This window comes from Bos grunniens, chromosome 26, assembly GCF_055505025.1.
Source record: "Bos grunniens cultivar Pamir isolate PY7600 chromosome 26, Bosgru_T2T1.0, whole genome shotgun sequence".
Taxonomy (NCBI): domain Eukaryota; kingdom Metazoa; phylum Chordata; class Mammalia; order Artiodactyla; family Bovidae; genus Bos; species Bos grunniens.
The window spans coordinates 23,623,179-23,643,422 of record NC_141190.1 but is presented as its reverse complement, the minus strand read 5'-3'; the positions used below and the strand labels follow the sequence as shown (position 1 = coordinate 23,643,422).

The 20,244-nt window shown below is 41.7% G+C and overlaps 1 protein-coding gene across 3 annotated transcripts; it reads right to left on the bottom strand.

Moving 5' to 3' along the window:
* Window positions 1-1,055: 1,055 nt before the first annotated feature.
* Window positions 1,056-18,216, bottom strand: AS3MT (arsenite methyltransferase). Of its 3 annotated transcripts, none has more exons than XR_015155292.1 (11): window positions 18,159-18,216; window positions 17,922-17,962; window positions 17,537-17,664; window positions 16,452-16,602; window positions 15,734-15,870; window positions 14,991-15,060; window positions 12,301-13,804; window positions 10,872-11,003; window positions 10,402-10,544; window positions 8,134-8,268; window positions 1,056-1,338 (listed from the first exon to the last, which is right to left on the bottom strand). XR_015155292.1 is itself a non-coding variant. In XM_086377510.1 (11 exons), coding segments are annotated over exons 1-11 (1,125 nt in total). In that variant the 5' UTR covers window positions 18,160-18,216; the 3' UTR covers window positions 1,056-1,233. The 3 variants fall into 3 exon arrangements, 2 of the variants coding, with proteins under 2 accessions (XP_086233636.1, XP_086233637.1); XM_086377510.1 differs by having other exon boundaries at window positions 12,301-12,382; XM_086377511.1 differs by lacking the exon at window positions 8,134-8,268 and having other exon boundaries at window positions 12,301-12,382.
* Between the last annotated feature and the right edge of the window lie 2,028 nt (window positions 18,217-20,244).

The following is a 20,244-nucleotide window of genomic DNA, read 5'->3' as shown; positions in this document are numbered from 1 at the left end:
GACAAGGAAGGTCCGAGGACCAGAGTGAAGACTTCAGGCAGAACAAATAGCACTTCTGGCTAAGCCCAATTTGCATAGGGCAGGCCGAGGTGGAGGAAAAAACATATAAGAGGAGGAGCCAAAGCGCTTTCTCACGGACTCTCTCTCTCCTACGTGCGTGCGCTCTTTCTGTCTCTCCCTCTCTCCCTCTCTCTCTCCCCCCCACCCCCCTGCGCACTCCTCCACTTTCTTCTCTTCAAGTCTTTGGGTTGGCATGCCCTCACACTTTGAGGATGGATTCTCCTGCTATCTTCTAAATAAAATAGAGCTGTAACACTAATTTGCCTAAGAGCTATAACACGGTTTGTCCAAGACCCGAGAGCTGTGGCGCCGAGGGCTTTAATGTCTGTCGCTCCAAATCTTTGTTGTGACGAGACAAAGAACCGAGGAACATACACTCGCGTGACACAACCATCCTTGAAATCTTCAACCATCCTTGAAGATTGAGGAGAGAAGAATCCCTCAATCTTCTTTAACTATGGAAACTAGGACTAAACCTAATACTTTCCTACATGTTTAACTACGGCATTTTATAAAGAAAAAGAAAACCCACCATTTTTACATCTAGTTTGTCTTTTAAAAAGTATCAAACTGTTTTCCTGATCTGGTTAAGATTTACTGCATATGGTTACCATGTTGTCTTATGTTAGGGTAAACTGAAGTCAAAAAAATTAACACTTGGGTTTTTTCTTCATTCAACTGCACACTGGAGGAAAAAAACTGATATAAAAGACCATTATCTCCAGAGCGCTCCTACCAAATTTGATTTGGCAATCTTTTGGCATGATTCGAATGATTTCAGTAGGAGCTTTGTTTAATGAGCACACACGGTGAAAAGTCGAAAAGGTTCTATGTGGGTCAGAAGGAAGATGTTTTCCCTGAGACTCAGCCAACTCTCTTTTCTAAAGCCTTTCTTGCCCATGGGCCAAGCTTTCAGACTGCTGCTCAGTTCCATTTCTGGCCACCAGGTGGCACCAGAATCAGGTAAGAGGAAACCGGCTTAACGGGTCTTTACGTGACTTTGATGTAAACCTTTAATACTTTGTAAAGATAACTCATTTATTTTTATCTAGAAATCAGTGGACTTCTGCCACTTGTTCTTTCGTGTGGTATGGGCTATGGGAAAGGGTGCGTTAAGACATGTATAACTCATTCTTTCACCTCCTGCCCACTGTCGTCTGGTCAGCTGTTGTTTTAGGAGCATTTCTTTGTACTGCAGCAGCCACCAACAGCAGGGAAACTTCTGGACTCCGCACTGTCAAACCTCCCTGCAAGCTCAAATGGATCTGTGATCACATCCTGTCAAAAGACAAACCAAGACGAAAGGATACGTTAAAGATGTTTTGACAGACACTAACATTTCAGCTGGACTTAACGCTTATTTCCTACAAGGAGGACAAAATTGTACAGTTCTGTGGGGTCCGGGACTCACTTATCAAGGTGGCTGTCTTTTCCTGAAGTTTCTAATCAAGTTATCACTATTTTCAAGGTAGACTTCATTTAAAGCTTCTGAAAGGTCCCTTTTGGGCCAGAAGAGTTGATTTTGCTTTATTCCATGGGATTCCCGTTTGTTTGTGCCTTTTACCTTTTTAGAACTGAGCTACTGACATGCTGGATCTTCTTCTCTTCTCTTACTCTAATCTCTAGAAACGTGTGCAAGAGAAGAAGGGAAGTCCCAGATACTAGGGCCCTCGTTGGCAACTGCTGATATTCAGATGTTGAGATTGCCAACCACAACCAGTAAGATTTCAGGGCAGAGTAAATGGAACTTTCAAAAGACAAGACAGCAGTCTTTATTTTTCCTCCTTTCACCTTCTAATGAGATACCTCTACCAGCAGTCCCAACAGTCAGAGAAAAAACAGGCACAAGACTGCACATCAAGAATATGCACAAGCCACCTTATTAATGAAAGTGAATTCATTAAACATGATCTTGCTGCTACTGCTGCTAAGTCACTTCAGTCGTGTCCGACTCTGTGCGACCCCATAGATGGTAGCCCACCAGGCTCCTGGGATTCTCCAGGCAAGAACACTGGAGTGGGTTGCCATTTCCTTCTCCAATGCATGAAGGTGAAAAGTGAAAGTGAATTCGGTCAGTCGTGTCCGACTCTAGCAACCCCATGGACTGCAGCCTACCAGGCTCCTCCGTCCATGGGATTTTCTAGGCAGAAGTACTGGAATGGGGTGCCATTGATCTTACACTCTTATTATTTGTTGGTGGGTTGCAACCTACAAGTTATTTGCTTATAACTACAAACAGAAAGATTGGAGAAGGAAATGGCAACCCACTATAGTGTTCTTGCCTGGGGAACCCCAGGGATGGGGGAGCCTGGTGGGCTGTCGTCTCTGGGGTCGCACAGAGTCGGACATGGCTGAAGCAACTTAGCGGCAGTGGCTGCGGCGGCAAACAGAAAGATGTACAAGTAATATCAGTACCACTTCCAAATGTCTGCAACCAGCCCGAAAAGCTCTCAAAACTTGAAGCAACTAGAAGGTGGGACACCCTGACAAGCAGTCCTTTCCAGCACTAACTGTGCTTGTGTGAACAGTATAGATATGGAGAGCTAGTGCAGCATACTGGTTAAGAATGTCAGCTCCAGAAACAGATGTGGGTTCAGATTTACTCCTTTCTAGCTGTGTGACCTTGGATCAGCAAATTAATCTCTCTGAGCCTGTTTCTTCATTTGTAAAATGAAGAAAAGGAGTATTATGAGGACTAAATGATGAGGTGCTTTCAACATATTAACTGTTTGATAAAGATGAGGTCCTCTAGACTACAACCAAAATCACTGTAGACGGTGATTGCAGCCATGAAATTAGAAGACACTTGCTCCTTAGGAGAAAAGCTATGACAAATCTAGACAGTGTATTAAAAAGCAGAGACAGCACTTTGCCAACAGTGGTCTGTACAGTCCAAGTTATAGTTTTTCCAATAGTCATGTATGGATGTGAGAGTTGGACCATAAAGAAGGCTGAGCGCTGAAGTGCTGATGCTTTCAAATTGTGGTGCTGGAGAAACTCTTGAGAGTTCCCAGGACAGCAAGATCAAACAAGTCAATCCTAAAGGTAGTCAATCCTGAATATTCATTGGAAGGATGGATGCTGAAGCTGAAGCTCCAATTCTTTGGCTACCTGATTTGAAGAGCCAATTCATGGAGAAAGACCCTGATACTGGGAAAGACTGAGGACAGGAGGAGAAGGGGGCAAGAGAGGGTGAGATGGCTGGATGGCATCACTGACTCAATGGACATGAGTTTGAGCAAACTCCGGGAGATAGTGAAAGACATGGAAGCCTGGCGTGCTGCAGTCCATGGGGTGGCAAAGAGTCAGACACAACTCAGTGACTGAACAACAGCAATGACTGTTGTCATGTGATTACTCCCACGACTATTAACTAGAGCAAGACAGGACATAGCACACATCCTATCTGCATCACTATAGATGCTGCAGGGTTTTAATAGTTCTTTTAAATAGCAAAATACACTTTGCTTGTCAGGATTAAAGAAGGAGGAGGAGGAGAAGAAAAAAGAAAAACTAGGACTCTCAAAAACAGTCATTATGAAAAAAAAACAAACAAACCAGTCATTATGGAGTCAAGTCCCAGAAAGAAGCAGTACTTTGATTCTTCTACTGAGCCAACTGATAGGATGACAGAAATACGAGCAATTCCCCACATGCCTCCTGCCTGTGGTTCTCAGGAATCTATCACAAAGGTCTTCCATAAAAAAGATAAGAATGTCCTCCTCCGAAAGCCCAAGGTTGTATTTCTAGGACACACAGCTGCTTCATTCTTCAAATCTTCCTTCAGTGTCAATTAGTCCCATTTCAGACATGGAACTGACGGCACACCCGCAAGCTGAAAGAAGTACGGCGAGAGAGATGGGAGATGGTTCTGACAAACCAGTTCAAACATGTAGAAAGCTGCATTCCTGCCAGAGGTCAGGCATCCTCCTGCACATGAGGTGCTGGAGAGCTCTGCTGCCAAAAAATTCTCTCCTGCAGAAGCAAACGCATCTAACTACGGTTTCCCAGCCAGACTGGGCTGGGGGAAAGATTCTGTTTACTTGTAACTAATTCTCTGACAGCCTTCAGAACTACGATTCAGGAAGCCAAGTAAAGGAGAATAGAATGATGAAAGTATTTCCAGATAAACACTGATCTTGATCAGCAAGATTTTGTTATCAGTGAACGACCAAGAATTTCAAAAGACCAGTAACACATTCATGAAATGCAATGGACTGATAAGTCAGAATTCAAATTTCTCTACTTTTCCCTCTAAAGTTCTTTTTCCCTCAAAAGTAGAGTGCTCAAGAATCAAATAAAGCAAAAAAAAATAAATGAATAAAATCACTTTTTACCTCTAGAGATGGCTTCTACACTTAGCTCAGATTATGCCACCAGGGAATTCCCTAATAGGCTTCACTCTTAAAAGACTGCCTGGGGACTTCCCTGGTGGATAAGAGTCCACCCGCCACTGCAGGGCCATGGGTTTGATCCCTGATCCAGGAAGATCCCACATGCCTCGGAGCAACTATGCCCATGCGCCACAACTACTGGGCCCACACTCTAGAGCCTGGGAGCTGCAACTGCTGAAGCCCATGTACCTTCCAGCCTGTGCTCCACAACACGAGAAGACCACGCACCAAACCAGAGTAGCCCCCCTCGCCGCAGCTAAAGAAAGCCTGTGCAGAGCAACAAAGACCCAGCAAGGCCAAATAAAGAAAGACTGCTTGGGAATTCCCTGGCAGTCCAGCAGTCAGGACTCAGTGCTCACTGCTGGAGCCCGGGGTTCAATTTCTGGTTCCGGAACTAAGATCCCACAAGCACTGAGGGAAGAAAAAAAAAAAAGACTGCGAGGTAACAAAAGGTGGAGGAAAAGGCACAAGAGTTACTTGTGTATCAATGTTTTTGCCCCATGCATCTAAAATTTCTACAAAATATAAACAGCAGAAAAGTAAAATTTTTGAAGATTATAGAAATTCTGAGCCAGGAGAAAGGGTACATGAGAGAATGATGAAAGAATCCTGCAAAGAGGGTCAGAATTCAAACACACAGAACACAGTTCCAAGATACCCAGAAACTTCAGTTCAGTTCAGTTCAGTCACTCAGTCGTGTCCGACTCTTTGCGACCTCAAGAACCACAGCACGCCAGGCCTCCCTGTCCATCGCCAACTCCCGGAGTCCACCCAAACCCATGTCCATCGAGTCGGTGATGCCATCCAATCATCTCATCCTCTGTTGTCCCCTTCTCCTCCTGCCCTCAATCCTTCCCAGCATCAGGGTCTTTTCCAGTGAGTCAGCTCTTCACATCAGGTGGCCAAAGTACTGGAGTTTCAGCTTCAACATCAGATCTTCCAATGAACACCCAGGACTGATCTCCTTTAGGATGGACTGGTTGGATCTTAGTCTTTAGTTGGACCAAGAATCTTAGCAAATACAAATCCATAACCATAACCACCTCTGTTTCTTGGGTATTTATTACTTGCCAGGCATTGCCTAACATTTACATGTATCATTCCATTTGACTTTTATAATCTGAGGGGAAAAGGGATTATTATCTTGCCATTAAACATGAGGAAACAGAGGGTTTGAGGAGTTTAGGTAAGGAATCCAAGATTACACACAGGTGGCAGAGCCGAGATGTGTACTTAGTCTATCGTGTACATATACCACCATCCTGCCCCAGAAAGAGCAGTAGCTTATTTTGCTGGGCAGGACTCTGGTGCAGGTTAGAAGTTCTGTCAGACAAAAAAGACTTGAAATCCATCACTAAGCCTGTTCTAAATAATAGAATATTATAAATTAACAAATGGATTAATAATTATAAGAGCATGAATGGGGGAAAGGTACAAATAAATAAGAGAAAGATGCCACTATCTGTTACCACACCCTATCCACCTTCTTCATAGGGAGGTTGTGAGAGGTGACTGAAGATAACTTGTGATAAAATGCTTTTTAAAATGCAACACCAAAATTTCAGTTACTAGAATAATTTTTAAATAAGAATCTAAGATATTTTAGAAAATATTCATTTTAGAATATGCTGGAATACTGGCTCAAATACTTCACACTAATGAAGAATGGCTACAATCAAAACAGAAAATAACAACTGTTGGCAAGGATGCAGAGAAATGGGAACCCTTGCACATTGCTGGGAGGATTGTAAACTGGCAGAGCCACTGTAGGACACAGTTTGGTGACTTCAGAAAGTTAAATGGAGAATTACCACATGACCCAACAATTCCACTCCCAGATACAGACCCAAAAGGATTCAAAACAACCACTCAAACAAGTACATGAGGCACATAGACATGCATAGTCACAGCAACATTACAATAGCCAAAAAGTGGAAACAACCTAAACGTCTCTCAACTGATGAATGGACTAAAAAGAAAAAACTGTGGTATAGCCATATAAGGGACTATTATCCAGCTATGAAAAGGGATGAAATACTGCTATAATGGATAAACCCTGAAAACATTACATTAAGTAAAAGAAGCCAGACAGAGAAGGTCACAAAGTATTTTATGATTCCACTTTTACGAAATGTCCAGAAAAAGCAAATCCAGAGACAAGAAAACAGATTAGTTACTGCCAGGGATCAGGGAGGGGAGGACTGGGGATTAGCGCTTAATGGGAACAGGATTTACTCTGGGGGATGATGAAAGCTTTCTGGCACTAGACAGTGGTAATGGTTGTACGACATTGTAAACAAACTAAAAGCTACTAAATTGTACAGATTAAAATGGTTAAAAAAATTGGTTAAAATAGTGAATTTTATGTTATGCCAGGTTTACCTCAAGTTTTAAAAAGCACTAAAAGAAAACAAGTAAATTTATAATGTTCACAAAGAGCAGATCTTTCTAATGGTAACACCAGAGCCAGATACCATAAAGGAAATAAAAACTGCATAAAAACTGAAAACATCTATTCAGGACAAAAAGCAAATAAAAAGGGGAATTCCCCTGTGGTCCAGTTGTTAAGACTCTATGCTTCCACTGCAAGGGGCATGGGTTCAATCCCTGCCCAGGGAACGAAGGTCCAACATGCCATGTGGCACAACAACAAAAAAAGCAAATGAAAAGGTAAATGAGCAAGAATTTGCAACATAGTAATAAACAAAGTCTTATATTACATAGGAAGTTCACAACAGATGAAATGTAAATGGTCAATAAACATAACCAAAAAGTTCAATGTACATAAAATAAACAAATTATATTCTGCTTATCAGACAAACAAAGATTTTTTTTAAGTTGTTGTTCAGTCACTCAGTCATGTCTGACTCCTTGTGATCCCATGAACTGTAGCATGCCAGGCTTCCCTGTCCTTCACTATCTCCTGGAGTTTGCTCAAACTCATGTCCATTGAGTCGATGATGCCATCCAACCATCATCTTTTTAAAAAAGTAATAACCATATTAGTAAGAATACAGGGAAAAGGTATTCTCATACATAGCAGCAGGCATGTAGGCTGGTACCATCTTTCTGACTATTCATATAAAAAGGTCTGTTGTTGCTGTTTTGTCACTAAGTTGTGTCCAATTCCTTGCGACCCCGTGGACCGTAGCCCTCCAGGCTCCTCTGTTGGTGAGATTCCCCAGGCAAGAATGCTGGAGTGGGTTGCCATTTCCTTCTCCAGGGGATCTTCCTGACCCAGGGATCGAACCCACGCCTCTTGTATCTCCTGCATTGGCAGTGGATTCTTTACCGCTGAGCCACCACAGAAGCCCACATTAAAAGGTGTGTGTATATATGTATACTTTGCATAATTTCTTCCCAAGGTAGCTCTTAATCTTTTTTGTATCTGTACCTCTTTGGAAACCTGATGAAAGTAACAGACTCTTTGCCAAGAAAATACACATACAATTTTAAGGGGTTTGTGGATGCTTCAAAGTCCATTGATGGAAATACCAAGTCAGCATTGGAAAAATGAAGTTATGAAGTTAAATCATTTTATAGGTACAAAAATACTAGAAATAAGTTATGATGGCCAACTAAAAGAATAATGATTTGTTTCTTTAGCAGTCTGTGGTGATCTTAACAATTTTTTAAATGGTTCTCCGTTTGAGGTTAGGGAATTAAAAGCCAAGCCAACCTTTACTTCTAAAGCAGTATAGGCTCCACATGTTGGGAACTTCTCTCCATCTGGCCCGATCAGAAAATCTTGGGCAAATCGTGAATTCTTCAAGATAGCCACTGTTTCTTCATCTACTTCAACAACTTCATCTTTCTGAAGGGAAGCATGAAAGACATTCTTAGAGATGCCACTTTCGTCTGAATAGAAGAAAAACACCCTGAAGGGTTCTTCTATCTACTACTATCAAGAAGTATCTCAAGATAAAACACCACACCTTTTGACACAGTATTTTCTCACGTTCAGACCCTGCTGCTAGTAGCTTCATGCTTATTTCTCCATGGAATTGACCAGTGTCATTATTAGTTTTCCTTTGGTGGCAACACCAAAAAAAAAAAAAGGACACTCATTGCTCCAGTGTCTAGTTTCTGCTCAGAAGCAAATGTAGAAAACCACTGCTCTCCGAGTTTCACCTTATTTGTTGCTAAAATAAGGTCTTTGGACTAATGGCTTTTCTGGTGTGTTTCCTTGAGTCCCAGTGTGCCTGGGACATGCGTGAAGGGTCCACGCCTTGGGAACCAGGAGTTAGCACAGGAGATTCTGAGCTGTCCAGTCTCTGCTCCTGTCCGATAAATTCTGCTTGTATCCCTTCAGATACTGGGGTTACATAAGGCAAGGACCTACACATAGTTAAGTATTGGTCTTTTAAATAAAATTGTGGGCCTCCCTGATAGCTCAGCTGGTAAAGAATCTGCGTGCTTTTGCTGAAAAAAAAAAAAAATTCTGGGGGCAAGTAGAGGGTGGGCAGATTGTCTGACGGGGATCAAAAGATACAAACTCTCAGTTATAAAATAAATACCTCATGAGGCTGTAATGTATAGCATAGTGACTGTAGTTAATGATACTGTTTTATATATCTGAAAGTAGCTGAGAAAGATTCCAAAATTTCTCATCATAAGAAAAAAAAAATTTGTAACTACGTATGGTAATGGACATTAACTGTAGACTTACTGGATGATCATTTTGCAATATATACAGATTTTAAATCACTGTTTTATACCTAAAGTTAATATAGTGTTATGTGCCAACTATGTCTCAATAAAAAATAATTCTGCCATTAGAAATGTTTTTTTGAAAGCCACTAGACCAGAGTGATGATTTTACTGATTCTGTGGCTCTACTGAGCAGGCAGGTGGCAGTGTGTCAGTGAAAAAGCATTAACGGCTCTGTGGCACCAGGAGTATTTAAGAAATCTGAAAATGCTATCTAGACCAAAACATCAGAGTAGGGAAACAGTTAAGTTCTTCCACCTTTGAAACAAATAATGACTGTATCTTCTATTTACTGAGTTCCCAGTACCAATGTTTTATTACAGTATTGCTAATCCTTATAGAAAATCTGCCACATAGTATTATTATTATCCCTACTTTTACAGTGGAGCAAACTGTTTCTCAAACAATTTTGGTGGCATATTCAAGTTTACTCAAGTAATAAATAAATGACAGAACTAGAATTTGAAACCAGCTATCTAGATCCAAAGCCTGTACTTACCTGTTTTGAAAAAACAAAACCTACTCTAAAAAGAGGAATAGCAATATCAGCGTCATCATTAAACACGAACAATTCCTTAATCCCAAAATAACAATTAAACAACTGAAATATTGTTGCTCAGTACTCTCACAGTTTTCCATCTTTATAATACCATGACTCTGATGTATGAATGACATTTCATAGAAAAGTTTTTAAGGTAATGATATTTGGTTACGTAAGAGAACATTCTATTCTTAGGAGATGTATGCTGAAATATTTAAAGGTAAAATGTCATGATATCTGCAACTTACATTTTAATGGTTTAGCAAGTGTATATATATATATATATATATATATATATATATATATATATATATATATATTTGTTGTTATTTAGTCACTAAGTCGTGTCTGACTCTTTTTCGACACCGTGGGCTGTAGCCCGCCAGGCTCCTCTGTCCATGGGATTTCCCAGGCAAGAATACTGGAGTCAGTTGGCATTTTCTTCTCCAGGGGATCTTCTTGACCCAGGGCTCGAACCTGGGCCTCCTACGTTGCAGGCAGATTCTTACCACTCAGTCACCAGGGGAGCCCACAAGTATGTGTGTGTGTTTGTGTGTGTGTATATAGACAGACACACAGACACATACACATATACCAAGACCAGAAAAGTGAGAAGCAATGCAAGATTAAGAAAAGGTTTGTGGAGCAAAAGTAAGAAGAGGAAGAATGCTGGAAGTCATGGAAATCTTTAGTTACCTTAAATGTGAAATTTGCATCAAATATTAGTTCTTTTTCATGTCCTCTGATTCCTCCATTGTAAATAACTTGGCATTTTTGGGTTGGTCCTGTCTTAGGGAGTTTGAAGAGGCGAAATGTTGCAGAAACAAAACGGCAGTCGCCTAAAAACAGAATATACTCATGGTTTGTCCCAGCACTGCAGTGGTTATTGCTCTGCTCCATAGATGAAGACTTAAATATTATAAAAATGGTATCTTCTTTGCATGCCATCAATCATCTTTCTGGGCACATGACTCTATTTACTGAATAACTTCAAAGTGCTTTATTAAACACCAAACTTTGGGAAGCTGCCATTAAAGGGGAGATAAGACGGAGATTTCCAGATGACACAGTCTCCTTCAGTGAGACTCACTGAGGAGATACTTGCTAATCACCAAATCAGAACCATTCAGGTTGGAGTTACAACAGTCCCTGCCACTGTTTCTTACCGATCATGTTTTCCAGCTCCTTGTTTTGAATTGTAATGAAATTGGCAGTGACCAAACGTGGAGGGCAGAACCCAACTTTTTTGGCAAGGATAGAAAGGTCCTTCCAGTACAAAGCACCACCCAGGCACTCACCTAAAAAAAGAAAAATCACAGATCAACCAATACAACTAGATATTAGGGAGTTATTCTTCTGGTATAATTGATTAGGCTATGGTATTACTTAGAACACAGGTCCTAGAAAAATAGAAGAAGCTGAGAGTCCCCCAAGGTCTAGAAAATCCAAGTGAAGGCTGGATATGCTAGCTAAATGGTTCTATCAATCATAATATTCATGCATATATTAGGTCACATTCTGAAAAAACACTGTTATGTGAGTAAAAATATACAAGAAAAATTACAAAACTGCCGTTTAGTTCCAGATTAACCTTATAACAATCTGCTATTAGAACAGTAATTACTATTAACGTTCATAAGGCATTTACAGTTTTCAAGTTCATTACATCAACAAATTAGAAACAAACTAAATCATTACCAAGAAAGAAATGGCCAAATAAAATATGGTTCAGCTGTACAATATAATTGTATGATACACTTTTAAATATTTTTAAAAATTTTAGGCTTAGGAAATATGCTAAACAAAATTGGAATACTAAAGTCTATATGCAGCATATTCCCAAAATTTTTACACTCACCCACAGGAAAAAAGCAAACCTAAAAGTGTATATACTAAACTATTAAAAGAGTTACATGTTTAGTAGTAATTTTTTCTTTTTGTATTTTCTGACATTTTTTTTGGCCACTCCACTCAGCTTTTGGGATCTCAGTTCCCTGATGGGGGATCAACCCTGCACCCACTGCATTGACAGCACAGAGTCTTAACCACTGGATTTCCAGGGAAGTCCCAACAATATCTATTTCTTACTGTATAATAAGAAAAAAGTTAACATAATTTATTTTAAAAGAACTTTTGATTTCATAGCCAAACCGACCAAACACATGCCATTTATCTCCTCAATGTCCAGAAACTCCATGAAAATGACACTCAACAGATCAGCAACAGAATAATGATGAAAATACAGGGAATTAAGGACGCATCATCTCTGGAGCAACTGGCGTCATTTCCACACTAGAGCTTTTAAAAGAATTTTTCACACACATTATTCCATTCAATCTTCATGACAGCCCTATGAGGCAGACTGAATTATTACCTACATTTTATAGTTAGGAAGTCATGACTCAAAGAGCATAATTAAATTGCCCAAGGTCTTATCAGAGTTGAGTGTCAGAGGAGGAAAAGAACCTACGCCTGTTACCTAAAGGCATGTGTTCCCACAGCACAAAGCCTCACCCTGGACATCAGCAGGATGGAATGCTGTACTTGAACGAGTATCTGCCTCAAAACAAAACAAAACAAAACACAAACACCTACCCCATAAAACCTTGTGTGTCCTGATTTCTTCTGGCAATTCAAGGCTAGCATAGACGTCACTGAAATACAGCTCCCCACCATGCTGAAACAGAATTAATCCAAACAAGGTTAAAGATTACATTAGTCCCTGATAGCAAAGAAAGGCATGAGGGGATAAAATCAAGTTTTAAAAAAACAACAGAAGTTCCTGAGTTGACCCTTTTTGAACAAATAACTACTTGGCTCCCTCTCTAGTTACAATCAATAGCAAACTGCCAAGATTTTTTTTTAGTGCCTCAGTCAGTCAGTTCAGTCACTCAGTGTCCAACTCTTTGAGACCCCATGAATCGCAGCACGCCAGACCTCCCTGTCCATCACCAACTCCCGCAGTTCACCCAAACTCATGTCCATTGAGTCAGTGATGCCATCCAGCCATCTCTTCCTCTGTTGTCCCCTTCTCCTCCTGCCCCCAATCCCTCCCAGCATCAGGGTCTTTTCCAGTGAGTCAACTCTTCGCATGAGGTGGCCAAGGTATTGGAGTTTCAGCTTTAGCATCATTCCTTCCAATGAACACCCAGGACTGATATCTTTAGGATGGACTAGTTGGACCTCCTTGCAGTCCAAGGGACTCTCAAGAGTATTCTCCAACACCACAGCTCAAAAGCATCAATTCTTTGGCGCTCAGCTTTCTTCACAGTCCAACTCTCACATCCATACATGACCACTGGAAAAACCACAGCCTTGACAGGACAGACCTTTCTGGCAAAGTAATGTCTCTGCTTTTGAATATGCTATCTAGGTTGGTCATAACTTTCCTTCCAAGGAGTAAGCGTCTTTTAATTTCATGGCTATAGTCACCATCTGCCGTGATTTTGGAGACCCCAAAAATAAAGTCAGCCACTGTTTCCACTGTTTCCCCATCTATTTCCCATGAAGTGATGGAACCAGATGCCATGATCTTTGTTTTCTGAATGTTGAGCTTTAAGCCAACTTTTTCACTCTCCACTTTCACTTTCAACAAGAGGCTTTTTAGTTCCTCTTCACTTTCTGCCATAAGGGTGGTGTCATCTGCACATCTGAGGTTATTGATATTTCTTCCGGCAATCTTGATTCCAGCTTGTGCTTCTTCCAGCCCAGCCCAGCGTTTCTCATGATGTACTCTGCATAGAAGTTAAATAAGCAGGGTGACAATATACAGCCTTGACGTACTCCTTCTCCTATTTGGAACCAGTCTGTTGTTCCATGTCCAGTTCTAACTGTTGCTTCCTGACCTGCATATAGGTTTCTCAAGAGGCAGGTCAGGTGGTCTGGTATTCCCATCTCTTTCAGAATTTTTCACAGTTTATTGTGATCCACACAGTCAAAGGTTTTGGCATAGTCAATAAAGCAGAAAGAGATGTTTTTCTGGAACTCTATTGCTTTTTTGATGATCCAGCGGATGTTGGCAATTTGATCTCTGGTTCCTCTGCCTTTTCTAAAACCAGCTTGAACATCTGGAAGTTCACGGTTCACGTATTGCTGAAGCCTGGCATGGAGAATTTTGAGCATTAATTACTTTACTAGTGTGTGAGATGAGTGCAGTTGTGCGGTAGTTTGAGCATTCTTTGGCACTGCCTTTCTTTGGGATTGGTCAGCTAATAGCTAATAAAATAACTTTACAAACTTAATCAATCTGAAGCAAAGCAGACCAGGCTTTCACAGAACAGACGTAAACAGTACTCATAAAGTCTCCTTCCTTAAAAATTATATAACTTTTGTAACACTGTTATTTATTTTTGTAATAACACATTATCTTTTTAAAACATCCTTAAAATTTCAGGCATATGCGTTATCAGGAATTTTAAGATTTTATTTAGCTAATTTCAAGAGCATGGAGGTCTAGATTCTACAGTAACGTCTCTACCTTCTACAAGTATACCCTGGGGAAAGTCATGAACTGGTCTATAGAATGGCATATTAATTAAGACACTGTTAAATCATTTCTGCATAGTGTCCAACTCTTTTCAACCCCATGGACTGTAGCCTGCCAGACTCCTCTGTCCATGGAATTCTCCAGGCAAGAATACTGAATTGGGTATCCATTCCCTTTTCCAGGGGATCTTCCCAATCCAGGGATCGTTTAAACCTGGGTCTCCTGAATTGCAGACAAAAGCCCTTGATCTCTGCAACAGTAATATAAACCAAGAATCTCAGAATCTTCTATCATGAAGAGATACATCTCATGATACATACAGAGGGTGTGGAGTGCCTGCTACTTTAAGAGAGTAGTTAGTGTAAAAGATTCACCTTCTGTAACTTCCCAACGATAATGGAATACTGATGGGTACAAAATAAGGAGCACTGAGAAACACTGTCCATACTAGGAGAGTATATTCAAAATAACCTTAGGAGTCAGTCCAAAGGTCCCGGCAGCTCTGCAGATGCTATTCTAGGCTCCTCTACAGCAGCAAGCAGGAGGAAAAACAGTCAAAAAAGCAAATTTTAACATATTCAGTCACAATCGTGACTCTCAGATTTATCACCGTTTGCAACCTGAGAAGGAAAACAAATTCATATCTCAGGTATTCCAGTCACCCCCTCTTTCTGCCACTCTTTCTAATTTAATGGATAAATTAAGAGTTGGAGCTCTCAGCTCAAGGGGACAAGGACAGGATAGATTCCATGTGTTCTCACTGATGTTCAAAGACAGCCTGTCTCCCTCTTCTCCTCACCTTTAACACTCGATATACCTCCTGCAGCACTTGCTGTTTATCAGGTACAAGGTTAATGGCACAATTGGATCTAAAAAAGAACAGAGAGAATGTCAAGCACACCTTCAGACTACTAAGACACCCTCAAATCCTTTTAGTCCCTAAAGGTGGTTCCCACCATTTTCTCAAAGCTACACCATTTTTCCCACCTCCCTCCTCTCTTCCCCACACTCAACCTTGTCCCAAGATAAGGGAGATAGAGTGTTTAGAATCTCAATAAACTGTTAGCAAGTTTGAGTGTGCAGAAAAAATTCTGAGGCATGATGTTGGCCATGCAACAAAATGACCTGGGACCAGACGCCTACTGCACAAGGCATTTCTTACACCGCATGTAAATAGGTTGAGCTCCTCAAAGGCAGCTTTGTTAAGGCTGTCACTTGGGCATGATTTGACAACTCGGAGGAAAAACAGAAACACAGAATCTTATCATTTCCCATGAAAATAATATTAAAAATAACAGATCAATGTACATTATACAAGCAGGCTCAGGAGTCTTGCTGGTCTTTTGGGCACATTCATAAACCGCAGTTCAACTTAAAATCTGTTCTCTCTTAGGCTAGTGTGTTAGGTGGCTGGACTAAAGCGCTTCAGGCTAGCTCCATCCTTCTGTTAAGCCAGCCTAAGTTGACTTTAAGCCCCTAAATGAGAATCCATTCAACAAAAAGTGGTGATGTTTGTGTGTTCAATCAAGGATGCAGACCTACATAACAATATCATAACTCTCATTCTTGATTCCAGCCTCTTCCAACTTTTCTATGTAGCCATGAATAAAAGTCACATTGGGTGCCTGGAACCCATATTTTTCCATGTGATATTCAATGTACTTGTTAGCTACTTCCACCTACAGGAAGGAAAAAAATAGATTTGATAATCAACATTTTTGAATGCACTAATATTTTCCTAACATTTCCTATTACTAATGGAATATACTCCCCCCAGACTATTTTAAGTAAGTAAACAAGGTTCATCTGGGCAAGGAGAATTTACTACAACATAGGACAATTCAATGAAGCATAAACCCCCTGTCTGATACATGGGTTTGATTTGAACGAAGAAAATCTTTCAGGATAAATGGTAGAAAGAAGGAAAAGATCAAACTCCATTCAGACATCATGAGACTCATATATCAGATCAAACCTCTGACTCCCTTCTCCCAGAGAGGCCCCTAAACCTCAAAGTTCTCAGCTTCCAAGTCAGGAAGCAATAATGGCAGAAATGAGCATTGCATTTAGCATCTCTCTTAAATTATCCTTGACACGTAACAAGGAAACAACTTCATCTCTAAAAATGGCAACCCACTCCAGTGTTCTTGCCTGGAGAATCCCAGGGACGGGGGAGCCTGGAGGGCTGCCGTCTCTGGGGTCACACAGATTGGACGACTGAAGTGACTTAGCAGCAGCAGTATCCCTGAAATCGCCTCACCTGACCTTCTGTCATGTCTATTCCAGTGACATGTCCCTTCTCACCAACCAGCTGACTAAGAGCATAGCAATCTCTGCCACTTCCACTACCCAGGTCCAAAATCCAGCAGTTTTCCAGACACTCAGGGATGACCAGACCACAGCCATAATACCTGGAAAATAGAAAATACATACATGTGTCTATTATTTTCCCTCTAGAAACTAGAAGACATGGAACCACTAAATCATATAAATCCTTCCTCCTTCCCTCCCTCCTTTCCTTCCATCACTCATTCAATTTCTCTTCCGGTGTTTAGTCTCCCCCAATACACTGGAAGCTCCATGAAGGCTGACTATCACTGCTTTGTTACCACTGAATTGACGGGCACTGTTCCAGGTAGTAACAAATAAACCAACTAAAATATTTGTTAAGGCACTAACTGAGCATCTAATGCAGGTCCAGGACAAGCTCATTACTGAAGAAGAAAGGTAAGACAAGTGTATTTAATGGGGGAGGTAAAACACAGACACAGAAAACATTTTCTATGATTTACTGAAAAACAGTGGTACAGGAAGTAAGTGCTATAGTGGTTTGGGGAAGCAGTGCTCAAGGACTGAAGACAGATTCACAAAGTAGGTAGGACATCAGTGAGGTGTTGGACAGGCGGGATTCAGAAAGCATTCCAGATTGATAACAGCATGCCGGGCAGGCAGAAATCATCTTGGCTGCGTTGATGGTAAGAGGAAAGGAAAGGTGGGCCTAGAGTAGTCCAGGGCATCGGAGGGAGCCAAGACTGGTTAGGAAGGTAGGGCCAAACTGAACAGGTTGGAAAGTCAGGTCAAAGGAGTGTGAATGTATCCTGTGAGTAAAGGGTTGTGCATTGTGGGGGGTGAGGGGGGATGTTTGGAGCTGGGAGGTCAGGGGGTGTCACTGGATGTTCTTCAACAGAGCAGTAAGATAATCAGTACGAGCTTTACTGATTTTATGACAGATAAGGCAAGCCGCATGGACTGGAGGAGGCAGGTTAATTCTAGTGACCTGGCATCACTATCTTTTGAGAAAGCTGCTGTCTGGGGTCTTCATGGAGGCAGCACAGAGCACTTTACCTCAAGGATACTTCCTCGTGTACATTCTGCAGGGCTTCCCGGATGTGCTGAGGGACCGGCCTGGCTGCAGTGACACAGGCATTGGTCTGCAAGTCTGCTGATTTCTTCAGCACCTGCCCATAGTAGGTCTGACCCAGGGGCCAAAGGTGGGGTGAGAGGTGGGGAAAGAAGAGCTGGTGTCCATTGGGGTAAGGCCCCCTGCACCCCACCAACCCCACTCCAACCCACTGAGGCCTGGTCGGCCTTTGCTCCCTGTAAAGCTCCAAGCCCGGAAGTGGCCCTGCCCCCACCCCAGGAATCCTGGCAGGCCAGGCCGGGCTTCCAAAGGCCTAATGTCCCCACTCAGCCGATGCTCCACCGCCACCACTGGCCCTGCTGCTGGCACCTGCACGTCCTTCCGGATCTCAGCGTCGCGCGGGGTGGCCACTGCCGGGAGGGAGAAAAGGCAGCTGAAAGCCAGGGCGCTGAGCCCAGCGTGGAGGTGGGGGAGCACCGGGGCAGAGGGGTGGCCTAGAGCCGGAGCTCCCTGGTGGTGGCGGCGACTGTGGGAGGTAGAGGGAGCAGAGTTTCGGGCACAGGGCCTGGTCTGGGGGCGGGCGGAGAGGAGAAGGACCACACTCACTGTCTCCACCGTCTCCGGACTCCAGGGCTTGAGCACCCGCAGACCGCTCTCAAAGCCCAGCGCTCCCGAGGCCCCACCCCCAGACAGGCAGGCCTGATTCCCCGCCCCCGCCCCGGGGCAGGAACCCACCTGTGCAGTGGGAGGGACCACGTGTCCCCACGTGCTGCTCTGGCCCTACTGGGCCTAATGTCAGCTCGGCTTTCGGGCTTTCCAACCAGGAAAAGGCTATTACTGTTAATTAGTACCTTCCTTTACTGCTCGACTGTAATTTTCATTTTATAACGCTCATATTAACATCCATACATACATTGATTTTTGCCTCTTTAGGGAATGAAATCACCTTTTCTCAATCTAGTTTTTAAAGTGTATTGAGATATAATTTACATTCAGTAACATTCACCTTTTTTTATAAAGTGTACAGTTTTGTGACTTCTAACAAAGTACACATCACTATAATGGAGACTCTCTCACCCCAAAGTTTCCTCGTTCCTCTTTGTATAGTAAATCTCCCCACCTCCAACTTCTAAACAACCATAGATCTGTTGTCCCAACTTTCCCAGAATGTCACAGCGATAGACTCACACATTATGTAGTTGGTCACAATCTATATTGAATGGTATTTAGGAAAGCAACTTGGCTAGGTTCATTTTTAACCTCTAGTATTTTTACTAGAGGTTAAAACAATTCACTTGTTTTCTAGGTATTGTCATCTCATCTTGCAGAAATTTTTTTTAATTTAGTTTTTCCTCCACTAATACATTTTATTTTGTGGTAACAAGAATTCCTATTCATTAGGATAGTAAGGAGATACGGGGTTTCAATTAAAAGGATATCTGAATGGAAAATTTACCAAATTTTACTTACTTTTCAATCTCATCTGATAATAACAATTTTCCCAGATGTCAGTTAGTTTTTAAATATTAAGAGGAAGTTGTTGTATTTTTGTATTTTTAACAAACTAAACCCATGGAAATGATCCTTGTTGGAATATTCTTATAGGCCAGAATATTTCTAACTATTAAATATGTAAAAATGAGTTTTTTAAAAAGTAAAGTTTTATAGACACCTAGTTTTGGGCAATCATTTAATGGTGAAAACACTCCTGAATATGGAACTGCAAGTCCTTGGACTGCAAGGAGATCAACCAGTCAATCCTAAAAGAAATCAACCCTGAATATTCATTGGAAGGACTGATGCTGAAGCTGAAACTCTAATACTTTGGCCACCTGATGCAAAGAACTGACTCACTTGAAAAGACCCTGATACTGGGAAAGATTGAAGGCAGGAGAAGGGGACAACAGAGGATGAGATGGTTGGATGGCATCACCGACTCGATGGACATGAGTTTGAGCACGCTCCGGGAGTTGGTGATGGACAGGGAAGCCTGAAATGCTGCAGTCTATGGGTTCACAGAGTCAGATACGACTGAGAGACTAAACTGAACTGAACTTCTAAATATTAAGTTTTTAAAAACACTCTCTCCATTTAAAATTAGTTCGTTTAGAAAAGTAGTCACTTTCTCACTCATTGTTAAAATGGTAACTTTATCTTGAAAGGACAGATGAGTGGGAGGTTAAGGAAAGAAATTTATCATTTTCTACTTGTCCACTTGTGCTTGTTTTATTATATTATCTTCAATTTGCGGTTATTCACAAGAACCATTTGATAAGCCTTAAATCCGCTTAACCACACACAGATATGCTACAATTAAACAAACCACCATCAACTTACACCGGGCTATTCCCAGTTTTCCCTGAAGTATCTAGTGTGCAGGGCTGGTTTTGGACCAGATGGCTTGTGAACGTCACTCATCCTGATTGGTCAGGGCCTCAGTCACAGAATTTTTTTGTTTTCAGTATCACTCCTTAGAGAAGGAAATGGCAACCCACCCCGGTATTCTTACCTAGAGAATGCCATGGACAGAGGAGCCTGGCAGGCTATAGTCCATGGGGTTGTAAGAGTTGGACACGACTTAGTGACTACACCACCACCACTACCACCATCACTCCTCCTGAATGGTACACGTGCTAGGTAGACTGAGGTAGAGCTCTCAAATCAAGCCATATTTAAAATACTAGCAAAAGCT

Bases quoted from the DNA above. Each gene is read 5' to 3' on its own strand.
- AS3MT (XM_086377510.1), bottom strand. The intron at 17,665-17,921 runs GTGCCAGCAGCA...CCCCTGGGTCAG, and splicing joins AGATCCGGAAGGACGTGCAG to ACCTACTATGGGCAGGTGCT. The intron at 12,383-14,990 runs GTGAGGAGAAGA...ATTCTGTTTCAG, and splicing joins AGGTATATCGAGTGTTAAAG to CATGGTGGGGAGCTGTATTT.